The sequence below is a fragment of the Cyprinus carpio genome, chromosome B16 (assembly GCF_018340385.1).
Source record: "Cyprinus carpio isolate SPL01 chromosome B16, ASM1834038v1, whole genome shotgun sequence".
NCBI classification, from domain to species: domain Eukaryota; kingdom Metazoa; phylum Chordata; class Actinopteri; order Cypriniformes; family Cyprinidae; genus Cyprinus; species Cyprinus carpio.
In genome coordinates, this window is record NC_056612.1 from 5,464,496 (window position 1) to 5,480,848 (window position 16,353).

Here is a 16,353-nt window from a genome sequence, read left to right on the forward strand (position 1 = left end):
AGTACATCTGTTTTCAACTGATAATAATCAGAATTTTTTATTGTGAGGATATTGATCATATTATTATGATTTCTGAAGATCATGTGACACTGAAGACTGGAGTAATGATGCTGAAAATACAGCTGTGCATCACAGAAATAAATTACAGTTTAACATACTGTATATTCATATAGAAAACAATGTTACTGTTTTTTTTAAACATTGAAACGGAAGTGACACATAACCCAGGGTGTTGCTGTGATCTGATGTGAATCGCTCATGTCTGTAGCAGAAACAGTGCAGGACAAGTTACAATACTTCTCCAAAAAAAAACAGTGAAAACTCATTTACTAACCATCAGTTCGTTTTAAACCTGTATGAGTTTCTGTCGTCTGCTGTGCGCAGAAGAAGATATATTAAGAAATGTCAGTAACCAAACATTTGATGGTCCCCACTGACTTTCATAGTATGGAAAAAATGAATGGAAATAAATGGGGACCAGAAACTATTTGGTAACAAAAAATCTTCTTTTGTGTTCATCAGAAGAAAGAAATTCATGGGTGAGTAAACAGTGACACTATCCCTTTAAGGCTGGGGTTTGTTTCAGTCCATATAGGTGACTTTATGCCCAAATTAAATACACTATTCTCTGTCATATGCTTACACACTTCATCATTACAGACTCCCAGCTGTGTAACACCCATCCACTACACTGAATAGACTCGTCGCTGATGCGTTCTGCTAATGGCAGCAATTAGAAACCTTGCCTTACATTTCCCAGCTGCTGCAGGGCCTGCATTCAGATACCAGCTGGACAGAGAGGGTCACGTCTGTCCACCCCGACCTGCACACTAACACGCACGCACACCCTGCACATACACACACACACACACAAGTGGTATTTTCTATATACCAAACCCTAATAATGAATGTAGATCAGAAGCTAAAATTTTGCAGCTGGGTTTAAATTTAAGGTTATACATATACCCCCAGTTTCACAGACAAGGCTTAAGCCTAATCCCAGACTAAAATATAAGTCTGAGCTGTTTCAACTGAAAGAAACTTGCACTGATTGATCTCAAAAAAACAATAACTGAACTATGGTCTAATCCTGGTTTAGTCTAAGCCCTGTCTGTAATACCAGCCTTAAAGTTTAAGACATCATCTAATTACTTACTATCAGAAATTGAGCTAAATACAATTAGCCTTTTCTTAGGCCTGTTATTTAAAACATTACATTTACTTTTTTAAGGTGAACAAACAACAGGATCTAGACAGACAGACATATAGAAAGATAGATAGACAGACATATAGATAGATAGATAGATAAGCACGCGCTGCTGTAGCGTCAAACGCCGCTGATGCTCCAGGCCCCGCCCCGCGGTGACGTCACCGTGTGACTATTGATCAGGTTTCATGGTGGTTTTAGACGCTCTTCGCTGCCATTATTTTTTCCCCGCATCATGAGGATGAGAAGATGAGATGTTAAAAGGTAAGACTGGTGTTCGTCTGTTATTATGGGATGGTTAAGCATGTTGTCAGCGCGTCTGTTGCTCGGCTGGTTACAAAGAAAGGCTTCAAAGATTCATTCACCTTGCAAAGGTTATAAGAAAACACCTCGCCGCGACGACAACGTTAAAACCCGGCCGGTGTAAGAATGACAGAAATAAAGTCTTGTTTACATGGACACGAGGCTGTGGAATCTTAAAATGAAAATTTCAACAATAGCCTTAGGCTAACTGAATTAATGTAACAGTAATGAATGAGTCCGCTGCTTTGCGTTGTCTCTGCATATAATAAAATATGATGCTTCTCACTTATATTTGAATCTCATCTGCTGCCACATGATCGATGTCTTTATTTTATATTAATTTTCCCGTCCATGACTCGTTATCGGGCCCATAGGAAGATAATCGGAACAGTGAAAGAAATTGTTTATTAAAAAGACGAGGAGCTGATATAATAGTCTTGATTTTATCATACTTACTGTAAATGTTCAGGTGAAAAACACTAGGCCTGTCTGAGCCCCACCATCACTGAATGATGCCATCATATCATCCTGAATCACCCTTAAATTACCTTAAATTAACCATGGTTTTATTGTAGTAAAAGTGTAGTAACCATGTTTTTTGGTTTTATTATAGTAACCATGTTTTTCTTTTTGGTTTAATTTGCAGTGAAACCATGGTTAATTTTCGTGAGGGCAATCAGACGCAGTGACATTCTTCAAACCTTTTTTGAACAAAATAATACGAGACAAAGACATATCCCCATTAATGTCTGTATTAAAGTGGATTAGGCTGTTGGGTGATGGGTTGGGCCCACTGCTGGGAAATCCGTTATAGCTGGTTTCTTCTGTACCTGCTCCATGCTGGTCATTGTATCTGGAAGAACAGTTTTAAGTTAATAATGAAATAAAATTCCATTTTGGTTGTTACGCGGCTATCCATTATAATGATTAAAATACTGAGACGTTTTCCCTCTCAGCTGCATGCACGATTTTTTAATTGATTATTAAACATAATAAATAATCTCTCCATTGATGTATGGTTTGTTAGGAGAGCACAATATTTGTCTGAGATACAACTATTTGAAAATCTGGAATCTGAGGGTGCAAAAAAATCTAAATATTGAGAAAATCACCTTTAAAGTTGTCCAAATTAAGTTCTTAGCAATGTATATTTCTAATCACAAATTACGTTTTGATATATTTACGGTAGAAAATGTACAAAATATCTTCATGTAACATGATCTTTACTTAAAGGGTTAGTTCACCCAAAAATGAAGATTCTGTCATTAATTACTCACCCTCGTGTCGTTCCAAACCCGTAAGACCTTTGTTCATCTTCAGAACACAAATTAAGATATTTTTGATGAAATCCGAGAGCTCTGTGACCCTCCATAGACTGCAACACAACTGGAATGTTCCCAGACCCAGAAACGTAGTAAGGATGAAATATTCCACGCGATATCAGTGGTTCAACCATAGTTTACGAAGCTATGAGGATACTTTTTGTGCACAAAGAAAACAAAAATAACTTTATTCTTTATTCAACAATTCTTCTCTAAATCCCATCTTCTGACACTATCAAGAGCACCACAAAGCTCTCGGATTTCATCAAAAATATCTTAATTTGTGTTCTAAAGATGAACGAAGGTCTTACGGGTTTGGAACGACACGAGGGTGAGTAATTAATGACAGAATCTTCATTTTTGGGTGAACTAACCCTTTAATATCCTAATAATTTTTGCCATAAAAGAAGAATCGATAATTTTGACCCGTACAATGTGTTGTTGGCTATTGCTGCAAATATACCTGTGCTACTTATAACGGCTTTTGTGCTCCAGGGTCACAGATGGATTATTCGCACAGATGACAGAATGGACTCTGTGGAAAACAACAGCATGAAGCAGCAGCGTGCGTCCTCGCCAGCCGGATCCAAAGAGTCGCCATCCAAAGCGGCTTCTAAAAGCACGTCTGGCAAAGCCTCCGGCGGCGCGTCAAAGAGCGGCGGTAAGAGCAGCCGCAGTAATTCTCCGGTCACCAGCAAAGACCGGCATACGGCCCGAGGCGCGGCAGCTGTCCACGGCAGCGGAGCCGAAAGCCCGACTCTGAGACGCGCGGAGAAGAGCAAGAGCATCGAGGAGCGCAGCAGCTCCTCCGAGGAGCCCTACGCCACCGACGAGCCGGGCCTGGGGGTGGTGTCCGATCAGCCGAGCTCCACCAAATCCTCTCAGGGCAAGAGAGAGACGGCGAGAGCCGATGGAGGCAAGACGGCCAAGAGCGCTGTAGGCTGCGGCCCGGGCTTCTGGAGGGAGGGATGCTTGCAGTCTGAGCTCATACAGTTTCACATGAACAAGAGCCTGAAGAAAGAAAGCGGCCTGCCGGCAAAGACGCAGAGCTCACCGCTAACAGAGCCGCAGCTGACGCCCGCCGACGCAAACCGGCCCCCAGAGGCCTCACCTCCACCAAACCTGGAGCTGCAGGAGGAGATCGAGAGACTGGAGGACGAGAATGAATACCTGAAGGTAGGATGTAGGGGTGTTAATGGTTCACAAAGTTCACGGTTCGATAAGACAAAGGGGTTATCACAGTTCGGTATGTTTTCGATACGGGGGGCGGGGGGGTAATTGCTTACGTTCTGTTTTAAACAATGAAGGCGAGCCAATGGATATCACGTAGGCCTAAGTGAATGTCTTAATCTCAGTCAACTGCAGAAAGTGAAAGTAAAAACAGAATGACGGAGCTTTCAGCATCTGATGTGCATATCCTCTCAGAGACGACGAGAGACCAATCTACTTCAACGTATGCTGATAACAGTATACACCTGACTGTTTTAATTTATTCCCTAAATATTTCTATTGTAGCCCGCATTGGCGAAGGGTTAAACAACTCCAGGGCAAGGCTAAAATTTGCCTAATGTTAGTGTAATCCTATTAACATGCATGTCTTTAAGGCAAGCACATATGGTAGGCCTACCTACTGAATAAAAATAATACACAGTAATTGTGACTTTTTATCACTTCTTTTTTTTTAAATTTATTTCAAGCATACAATAAAAAGTGTACAATATGTAGAACATAATACAATAATTGAAAGAAAATTGATAATCAAACAACTAAAATTCACCTCTGCTTGAAAAGGAGTGCGATGAAGTTTAACACTTGTTTATTCCCACCCCCTCTTTCAAACTTCTTAATACATTAGTTTACTTCCTTTAGTATTATCCACTTTTTTTCCAAAACACAAGCACATATATCTTCGTACATTTATACAATCTGTTAGCAACAAAATTTCTTGCTTAACCAACTCATTTCCCTTCTTCTTTATAACGTTCAAAAATAATTTATTTAAATCTTTTTTCTGAATTGTTTTATTTTTGAACATTCCTTAAGTTTCTCATTTAAATTGTTCCACAGTTTCACCCCTTGTATGGAAACACTTTTCTTCCTGCTGTGTACCATTGGTAATATGAAATTTAGTTTTCCTCTCAACACATACCCTCCTTCTCTCCGAGTAAATAACTTTTGTACATTTTGAGGTAAATCATTACACTTTGCCCTATATGGAATTTGCACAGTCTGTAAATCCACCAAATCTTTCATTTTAATAATTTGGACTCCATAAAAAATATATTGGTATGTTCCCTATAACCCGCCCCATGAATGATCCTTAAAACTCTCTTCTGTAGAATGACAAGTGGCTGAACTGTTGTTGTATAATTGTTTCCCCACATTTCTACACAATAAGTAAAATATGGCAAAACTAATGAACAATAGAGCATACGTAAAGACTTCTGATATAAAACTTGCCTCGCTCTACCAATGATTGCTATACTCCTAACATGACGAATGTGAGGTTTCCAATTCACTTTATTGTCAATTATGACTCCTAAAAAATGTATTTCATTAACCTTTCCAGTGTTCACTCCATCCAGCTTTATTTCAATTTGCAAATTATTTCAACCATTACCAAACATCATAATTTTTTTTTTTTTTTTTAATTTAGTGATAGTTTGTTTGTTTGTATCAAACCATAATTTAATCTTCTCTAATTCCTTATTCATCTCCTGCACTAGCAACTGAAGATCACTGCTTGAACAACAAATATTAGTGTCATCAGCGAACACCAATTTCAGTGCTTCTGACACTTGATATAAATCATTAATGTAAATAAGAAACAATTTCGGGCCTAACACAGCCCCCTGTGGGACTCCACAAGAAATTTCCAGACAATCAGAAAAATAATCTCCCAGTTTCACAAACTGCTTTCTCTGAGTCAAATAACTTTTTATCCAATGTAATACCTTTCCTCGGATCCCATATCGCTCTAATTTTCCTAACAAAATTTCATGATTGATGGTATCAAATGCCTTATATAGATCAATAAATATTCCTATAGTATGCATTTTATTATCTACTGAACTTATTATTTCTTCCATAAAGTCTAATAATGCAAGTGATGTTGCCCTTTTTGCTCTAAATCCATACTGGCATTCATTTAATATATTACTTTTTTTCCAAAAAGTTGTCAAGATGAGTGATAAAAAGTTTTTCTAGAATTTTTGAAAATTGTGGAAGCAGAGAAACCAGTCTATAGTTTGTAAATTGATGTAAATTTTGCTGTTTTCATTTGATTAGGAAATGTGCCGGATTGAAATGATGAATTGTAAATATAGGTAAGAGGTTTTGAAATGGCCTCAATAACACTTCTTACCACCTCCATATCAACATTGTTACAATCATTTGAAGTTTAATTCTTACATTTTAAAACAATTTGAATTATCTCAATTTTTCTCTACCGGAGAAAGGAACATTGAATTTACATTTCTTTCAATGAAACAATAACCATAAGCCAGCTTTTCCCCAATATTAAAAAAAAATGCACTGAAAGTATTTGCCACCTCTGTCATATTATAAGTGTCTTTGTCTCCCATATTAAAATATTTAGGATAACTTAACTGACCAGAAGATTTTTTTATTACTTTATTCAATATTTTCCACATTTCCCTCACATCAGGATTTCTTACTTTCCATTAATTTATTGTAACAATCTTTTTTAATCTTTTTTAGTTTTATTAGTAATTTTATTTTTTTTTTTTTTGTATTTATTTTTCTTATTTTTTGGTTCTTTTTTTTTATTTCTCCTTATAAAGCAAATTCTTCTTTTTAATTGCATTTTTCAGTCCCCTTGTAATCCAGGGATGTCCTTTTTTCTTTGAACTTGTACATATTTTCTTCAATGGGCAATTTTTATCATGTAGTTTTTTAAATATTCTCATAAACTCATCATAGGCATCATGTACATTGCTCTTATCATATACACCATCCCAATTTTGTACCAATAAATCGTTCTTAAAAACATTCAAGGATTCTTCTGATCTTAATCTTTTGAATTTGCTTAATTGTTCCTGATGAGGCTTACAATCGCTCTCAAACACTGTAAATACAGGCAAATGATCACTAATATCACTTATTAATATTCCACTTATTGCATCACTAAAGATTCATTTGTTAGAATATTATCAATTAATGTGGCACTATGGGTCGTTATCCTCGTCGGTCTAGTGATTTTAGGGTACAAACACTAGATTGTGTTAATGAAATTGTCTGTCAATTTATGGTTATTTGGATTTAGCATGTCTATGTTGAAGTCACCACAAACAATGATTGTTTTACTAGCTTTTTTGGTATACATGTCCTCCATATAATCACTAAATTTTTCAACACATGAGCCTGGTTTTCTATAAATACAACTTAGAATCACATTATTCCTATGTTCTCTGTGAAACTCAATTGTTAAACATTCAAATATATTTTCAACAATGAAACTCATATCCTCCACACATCAACATTATACTGTATCTCAAGTTAGTGTCCACAAATAATGTAACACCTCCTCCTGCTTCATGCTTTCGGTCCATGTGTACAAAATCATATCCATCCAACTCAAAATTTTCTTTTTTTTCCTTATGCATCCATGTTTCAGATAAAGCAATTATACTGAATGGTTGTGCCAAACTATGCAAATAGTTCTTAATGTTTTCAAAGTTTGCATAGAGACTTCTACTATTTATATGTACACTCACCTAAAGGATTATTAGGAACACCATTCTAATACTGTGTTTGACCCCCTTTCGCCTTCAGAACTGCCTTAATTCTACGTGGCATTGATTCAACAAGGTGCTGAAAGCATTCTTTAGAAACGTTGGCCCATATTGATAGGATAGCATCTTGCAGTTTATGGAGATTTGTGGGATGCACATCCAGGGCACGAAGCTCCCGTTCCACCACATCCCAAAGATACTCTATTGGGTTGAGATCTGGTGACTGTGGGGGCCATTTTAGTACAGTGAACTCATTGTCATGTTCAAGAAACCAATTTGAAATGATTCGAGCTTTGTGACATGGTGCATTATCCTGCTGGAAGTAGCCATCAGAGGATGGGTACATGGTGGTCATAAAGGGATGGACATGGTCAGAAACAATGCTCAGGTAGGCCGTGGCATTTAAACGATGCCCAATTGGCACTAAGGGGCCTGAAGTGTGCCAAGAAAACATCCCCCAGACCATTACACCACCACCATCAGCCTGCACAGTGGTAACAAGGCATGATGGATCCATGTTCTCATTCTGTTTACGCCAAATTCTGACTCTACCATCTGAATGTCTTAACAGAAATCGAGACTCATCAGACCAGGCAACATTTTTCCAGTCTTCAACTGTCCAATTTTGGTGAGCTCGTGCAAATTATAGCCTCTTTTTTCCTATTTGTAGTGGAGATGAGTGGTACCCGGTGGGGTCTTCTGCTGTTGTAGCCCATCCGCCTCAAGGTTGTGCGTGTTGTGGCTTCACAAATGCTTTGCTGCATACCTCGGTTGTAACGAGTGGTTATTTCAGTCAAAGTTGCTCTTCTATCAGCTTGAATCAGTCGGCCCATTGTCCTCTGACCTCTAGCATCAACAAGGCATTTTCGCCCACAGGACTGCCGCATACTGGATGTTTTCCCTTTTCACACCATTCTTTGTAAACCCTAGAAATGGTTGTGCGTGAAAATCCCAGAAACTGAGCAGATTGTGAAATACTCAGACCGGCCCGTCTGGCACCAACAACCATGCCACGCTCAAAATTGCTTAAATCACCTTTCTTTCCCATTCTGACATTCAGTTTGGAGTTCAGGAGATTGTCTTGACCAGGACCACACCCCTAAATGCATTGAAGCAACTGCCATGTGATTGGTTGATTAGATAATTGCATTAATGAGAAATTGAACAGGTGTTCCTAATAATCCTTTCAGATGAGTGTATGACGGAGAGTCTACCATCTTTATTGATTTGATTGTGCATTTCATCTGTATAGTAGCCACAGTTTTTGTTTGCACAAGTAAAAAAATTCTTGTCCGGATCAATATCATGTTCCATATCGAAACTTATGTAATCAGTATATTCAAATATTTGCAACTCCCAACTGGTTATATCTTCTGCTTCAGATGAATGTCTTATTTGAGTATGTGTGTCCGTCGGCTTACCTCGTATTCCAGTAGCCTGACAACCTTGATTACTCATACTCAGTCAATTCTTCCATACTCCTCACCACCAATACCTTCGCATCTTCTGGGCTTCCATTTAATTTTATAAACACTTTACAGTTGGCAATCCATGTATGTTGTATTTTCTTCATTTTTCTCAAGTACCTGGCTTTCTTTGCGATGTCTGCATTGTACTCTGTGAGGTGCTCATTGATATAAACATTTGTTTCTTTGAGCTTTTTCGTGTCCTTCTCCGTATTCTGGATGCAAAGAGACCGGACCTCCTTCACCAAATCCAAAATACGGATCTGTTGCTCCTTCACCTCCGTGAGCTGTGTTTTGAGGAAGTCCAACGTAACTTTAGAGTCATCAATTTCCTCAGCCACATCACTTAACTTCTTCGGTGCCATTTTGAAACCGTTTCGATCATATCAATGACAATCACAATCGTGAGTTTATATCTCAGATAATCCTGACTAATCTGTCCAATGACTTTTTTAATTCAGTGACAGTGGTGTAAAAAGGCTTCTATAAATACCAGATATGGGCGTCATGTCTCAAAATAGTTTTAATACGACTGAATTTGTATATAATGTGATATAATTTAATTAAAACATTGTAAGTTACTAATTATAAAGCTTTCATTTTCACGGTTATTCAAACAGTAGGGATGTAACGATTCACTCGTTTTATCGATGCATTGATCTTGAAACATGATTTTTGAATTGTGAATCGCCGATTTCAGTAATCGATTTAAAACGCTAAGAATCTAATGAATTCAATGCTTTCAAAATATATACACATTAAATTACTACAAGCATGAATTAATGGAGACCTTGAACAGTGAAAAGAAAGGCTTCATTGATGTAATTACCCGAGTAATCGAAGGCTGCGCATTTATTGCATGGACGGAGCAAAAATATGTTTAAAGCATACGCACAGTTCCATTGAATGATAAATGTGTTTTAACAATGCATGCATGAAAGTAGCATTCGTTGTTATAGAAACAGACATCAGGCGCATTTTCTTCCAGAATCATCATTCACTGATGGAGAGGAAAAGTTAAATACTATAGCATTTTATTTTATGAAAATGAGATAAAGATGTTTTTGCAGTGATCTTAGACGAGCCAGATATCTGCAGCTAAGCTGAATAAAAAGCAGAATGAACTGATGAAACGTTAAGAAAAAAACACAATAATTAAATAAAATTTATGAATGATGCCGTGCTAATTGATATATACAATCATAAAATTGCCATTAGGAAACAATTATAGATTACAAATGATTGATTATTGTCCAGCAGTGTATTTGATTTCTTATAGCAAATTCAAAGTAATAGATAAGAAAAATAATTCCTTGTAAAAAAAAATGTAAAATAATAATTACAATAATACATACATACATTATTGTATTTGAAATTTCTGTCACTTCTGAAATGATGGCTATGCCCCTGGTGTCACAAAATGTTAGCTTATACATAATACTTTTAAAGCTTTTTTTTAAATCTTGGCTTACATACATTTTTACGTACGCCATGTCACGCCATAGCATCATTAAACTAGCATCTAACAATGGACAAAGTGTTTGTTTCCCCTGTAACCTATGGTTCTGTAACCATAAAGGCTGCTGTGTAATTGGCCTCCTGACTAAGCATTTAACTTCCAGACGCTTGCCCAGCCTTACACACGCTCCACCTATGGTAGCCCATATATCATGAAGAAAAAAAAAAAAGGAGAGAGAAGAAACGTATTTCCTGTTAAACAGGTTGCTTCTGAAAGTCGGTGCTTGAAATGGGCGAAAGCTTTTTATTTCATTGATTTTTATTGATGACTGCAGTGTTTATATTTTAATCACAGGCTTATAGTTCATTGTTTTTATGCTAATAGGCTTATAAATAGGCACAATGCAAGAGTGACAGCACGCTAGTGACATCTGTTGGTCAAAGCCATGCAGGAACACTGCAAACATTGGCAATTTAACTAGATTTTTAAATGTTCCACCATTATTTGTCACTGACCAACATAACATTATACGTATTAAATATAGTTATGCATATTTTTGTAAGCAAACCTGACTGACGTGAACTTGTGATTTATTAGCATGAAATTGAAGAAATGCGAGCAGAGATGGATGAAATGAGGGACACGTTCTACGAGGAAGACGCCTGTCAGCTGCAGGACATGCGGCGTGAGCTGGAGAGAGCCAATAAGAACTGCAGGATCCTTCAGTATCGCCTGCGAAAGGCAGAGAGGAAGAGAATGCGATACGCAGAAACCGGTGAATTTGACGAGGAACTCCTGAGATACCTGGAGCAAGACCTAAAGGTAGAGTCAAATCCTTAAGGCAAACTATAATGCATGTAAACAAATAATGCACAGGTCAGATATGACACTTTGATGCTAGACTGTACAAATTAGTGTCAAAAAAGTCTAAAAACCACAATCACAAAACAAGAATGAATGAGACAGTGACAGTAAACAGACTACAACATCTCTGTAATGTTCATTCCTCTGCCAGGTGGCCAAGGATGTGTCTGTGCGTCTGCACAATGAACTGGAGAATGTGGAGGAGAAACGAACGAAAACAGAAGAAGAGAATGAAAGACTGAGGCAACAGCTGATTGAAGTGGAGGTGACCAAACAGGCTTTACAAAATGAGCTGGAAAAGACCAAAGAGGTGAGAGCATCTCGAAAAACTTTCAGTGCACTGTGAGAAAAATGGTATTGAATGAGCCTTTTTAAACAATTTTCACATTAAAATTACAAATACTGATTACTGAATTATGACATCTTTTAGCAGAAAGACTGACATAGTATTTTCTTTGTTTTATTTACAACTTCAAAAAAACTTCTCTGTATACTCATTTAACATATGCACAGACACATCAAGCATCATTTGTTTTGAGGATACAGACACTTTCTGAATAAATAATGAAGTTCCATCGTTTGTATTTCCAGTATATTGCAAATTCTGAACATGCAATCATATTTCTGTCAGCTCTCTCTGAAACGAAGAGGAAAAGATGCACAGAAATCAGAGAAGAGGACTCCACAAACACCATCAGAGGTAAGAGCAATGCTGTTTGCATCCAGAGCCTTTCTGTAGCTCAAACAGTAGAGCACGGTGCTGTAGCCACGCCGAGGTCATGGGTTTGATTCCCAGGGAACGCAAGGACTGACAACATGTGTGTACCTTGAACAGTGTTGACACACTAGGTTGACCATTTCCAGCCCAAAGCGTTCACAGACCTTAACTCTTCTAAACACACCTGCATCGTTTTCAACAGCAAAATCAAGCCAAATCAAATGAAGACAAAAAAGCTCAGTATAAGTGATTGGAATAAGCAACATAATTAGTGCAACAAGCTAACTTTTTGGGTCATGCACACACCAAAAGTGCTGAATATGTGTCTCATTTGTGTTTAAAAAAAATTAACAACAACAATAATAATAGTCTTACCTTCATGTTGCGCTTTAACTTCAAACAGAACAAAAGTTGGGTTCACTCTCCACTTTGTAGTACAACTTATATTTATGCCACTTTAGCATAGTCGGTTCGTTAGTGTAAATTTTAAAACCACTGTTTGGGTGAAGTTACTTTTAAAAGTAATGCTTTACAATATTGCGTTACTCCATTAAAAAGTAACTATTTGCGTAATTTAGTTACTTTAATGGAAAGTAATGCATAAAAAAAAAAAAAAAAAGTTATATTTTTGGCATCTGTAAAGGCCCTTTTTAATTGATTGTGTTATTTTTGTGTTTCTTTGTGAAGTGGGTGTCTCTGCCTCTTACTCCCAATTCCTCTCAACATGGGGACAGGAGAGCTGTCACTGAATTAACTGGAAAACAAAGTAACTGGCCTTACTTATTTGAAGAAGTAACTTTAAAAGTAATGCGTTACTTTATTGGTTACTTGGAAAAGTAATCGTATTATGTAACCCCAAATTTTGTCCACCCAACCAAAGCAATTTTGACCAGCACAATCAAATTCAAAACGGCCCATTTGGGTGGAAATCCTCCCAATCTGGCAATGCTGACCTTGGATGCAGTGTAAGCAGGGTTGCCAGATTTTTATAACAAAACCTGTCCAATTGCTACTCAAACCTAGCCCAAAACTAGCTCAATCGTGTTTCGAGGTGGGGTAAAATTCACATTTTAGGGGCTAAATATCACGTTATTGGGGTCGCTTAAACCCACTGACAAGAAAAACAACCCGCAGCAACAGTGTTAAAGTAGCCCAGTTCTGCAGGAAAACCGCAGACTTGGCAGCAAATGCGTAATTGTAAATGAGCATAGCACTCTTTGGTTTGCTTCAACACTTTGGTTGCTTGAAAGTAAATTAAACACCATTTCAAAACCATGTTTTCTTCCATAGGAGGAAAATGAGGATCTGAAATGCCAGTTGGCCTTCATCAAAGAGGAGGCTATCTTAATGCGGAAGAAGATGGCTAAGATAGACAAAGAGAAGGACCGTTTAGAGCAGGAGCTGCAGAAGTACCGCTCCTTTTACGGTGATGTAGACAGTCCTCTCCCTAAAGGTGAGGCTGGAGGTCCTCCAACCACCAGAGAGTCCGAGCTGAAGCTGCGTCTGCGGCTGGTGGAAGAAGAAGCCAATATATTAGGCCGCAAAATCGTGGAGCTGGAAGTGGAAAACCGTGGGCTGAAGGCGGAGCTGGACAACATGCGCGGGGATGAGCTGTCTGGAGGAACGGTGGACCCCTCGTCCAGAGAGCAGAGCGAGGCACTGTCCGAACTCCGGCAGCAGCTGCAGTTAGTGGAGGACGAGGCTGAGCTTCTGCGCCGCAATTTGGCTGACGTGGAAGAGCAGAATAAGAAGATGACCAACGAGCTCAACAAGCTCAAATTCAAGGCCGGGTCACACGAGGGATCGCGCTTTAGCAGCGGAGCGGTAGATGGAGCGAAATCTGAAGCGCTGCAGGAAGAGCTGAAAGCCGCTAGGCTGCAGATCAACGAACTGAGCGGGAAAGTGATGCAGCTGCAGTATGAAAACCGTGTGCTGCTGTCCAACATGCAGCGATACGATCTGGCGTCTCATCTCGGCATCCGCAGCAGCCCGAGAGACAGCGACGCAGAGAGCGACTGCGGCCGCAGGGAAAGTGACGACGACTGCTCTCGGCTTACGCCGCATCGCAAACGTGAAGGTCCCGTCGGCGGAGAAAGCGACTCCGATGAAGTCCTCAACATCCGGTGCCTGACTCCCACTCGCACGCTTTACACCCCAGAGGGACGGTTTTTATCCAGAGGTTTCAAAGACCGCCAGCAGATGATCGATATCCGCATGGAGGCGGAGAGATTGAGCAGGACCATCGACAGACTCATCGCTGATACCAGCACCATCATCGCAGAGGCTCGTGTCTACGCCACCAACGGAGAGCTGTTCGGAAGAATGGATGACGATGACGAGGGCGGTCGGATACGAGAGCACGAGCTGCTTTACCGCATCAATGCTCAGATGAAAGCCTTCAGGAAGGAGCTGCAGAACTTCATCGACCGCCTGGAAGTCCCGAAACCAGAAGACCGAGAAACTGAAGAGCCTCTGTCAGTAAGTGCAAATAAACGCAAGACTTACCCAAGAAATAGTTGACCTGAAATGAACATTCAGTCTTTATTTAACAATTCTCATTGTGGCCCTAAATGGCTTTTTTTTTTCAATAAAGGAGATATTTTTAAGAATAATACTAAAGGTTTGTTTTCATCGCATTACAATTACACTAAAAATGAGTAACTTGAGTATTCATATTCATTTTTAAGTAATTTTGTGAACAGACTGAATTTAAGTAGTTCATATTCACTGCAAATCTTTGCATTCGGCCATGAAATGAAATATAGCATCAGGTTTGACCTCAGGGATATTGTTTGCAAATTGCATGATGTTTGCGGATGTCATTGATATTGAACATGGCATTTTGATTGGACAGCTATGGTGGAGAATAGAGAATTTTTAGAAAACAATGGCTTCCGTTTTGGTCTGTTTGTCAGATAGGCCATTGTATGACTTCAGAAGGCTTGGAACGACTGTATAAACATTTATTAACTCTTAAAATAAAAATAAATAAAATAAAACCAGCGGTTAATCTTTAGTTTGGGAACCCATTCTCACAATAAACTATGATGTTTGCCTCAGTGAGATTCTAATTTGATATTTATTAATAGTTAGTGAGGGTTAGGTTAGGATAAAGGGATCCAGATTATGGTCATGCAGAATAAAGTATTACTATGTGCTTTATAATTTCTAATAAACAGCCAATATGCTAGCAATATGCATGCTAATAAGTGACTAGTTAATAGTGAGAATTGGTCCCTAAACTAAAGTGTTACCAAAACAGCATATGGGTTTGGAGCAAGCGTGAGTAAATATGGACTTTTCCTTTAATATCTTATGGTTTGTTGCTTGGATAAATTTGATATTTTCTAATCTTGAACAAATGTAATGAATATTTCACTGTTCTGCTTCTCTTTAGACTAATTGTTCCTTTCTCTCTTATATTCACTCCTCCATTCTGATATCAACCCAGATGTTTCAACCTATTATTTTGCTTATTCTCATCCTCGTCTTATTTTCATCTTTATCATATGCCACTATTTTCAAACTAGTCTTTCTTTTCACTCTTTTCTTTGTTCTGTAAACGTTCATTTTTAATTTACACTTACAGTTTTGTTGATTTCCTCCTTTTCTTTTTTTCTGCTTTCTTAATTTATCATATTGATTTTGGACATGTCATTAAGGTTACGAAAGGTACAGGAAGTGATCATCGTTTCAGGCACAGAATACAGTCACACAATCAAACACGAGCTTCCGTTCAAAAACAGCGATGACGGCTGCGCTTCACTGATTGCATACATTTGGTGAGTATTTGTGTGTATTTCATTAGCGTGTAACAATTAATATAGTTTATATTATGCTTTTGCATTAAGTCCGAATTATTTGAATATTTATACAGAACATGAAAACTTCTTTTTATTGACTGTAAAACATGTTTTGCAAACAATAATACAATATGTGCATTGTACATTAAAGAAAAAATAATAAGTCATTGATTTCTGCTGAATGTTATCTTATTTATATTCTCCTTGTTCATTCAAGAACCCAGTTGGCCATGTGGTTATTTGGAGATTTAAAAATCAGGATGTAAAACCCATTTAAAACCTTCATTATGAAGACTGCACTTTCAAAATAAAGAATGTGTGGTGTGTATATATAACATTTAGTTTTAAAGGTTGATGATCTGCTTTACACTGAAAACTGTGAATACTGGCAGCTGTTTTATTTTCTTCTTTTATAACACTGGTTTGTGCACTACTCCAAAATGTGGCTTTTTGACTG

General features: G+C 38.1%; 1 protein-coding gene across 2 annotated transcripts; it reads left to right on the forward strand.

Moving 5' to 3' along the window:
* The first annotated feature begins 1,360 nt into the window (after positions 1 to 1,360).
* On the forward strand, positions 1,361 to 15,870 carry LOC109078048 (protein SOGA3-like). Of its 2 annotated transcripts, none has more exons than XM_042740436.1 (7): positions 1,361 to 1,471; positions 3,328 to 4,008; positions 11,109 to 11,333; positions 11,527 to 11,685; positions 12,007 to 12,075; positions 13,384 to 14,571; positions 15,756 to 15,870. In XM_042740436.1, the coding sequence occupies exons 2-7, from the start codon at positions 3,361 to 3,363 to the stop codon at positions 15,843 to 15,845; spliced, it is 2,379 nt and encodes a 792-aa protein (XP_042596370.1). In that variant the 5' UTR covers positions 1,361 to 1,471; positions 3,328 to 3,360; the 3' UTR covers positions 15,846 to 15,870. The 2 variants fall into 2 exon arrangements, with proteins under 2 accessions (XP_042596370.1, XP_042596369.1); XM_042740435.1 differs by lacking the exon at positions 15,756 to 15,870 and adding an exon at positions 15,545 to 15,683.
* Positions 15,871 to 16,353: the final 483 nt, after the last annotated feature.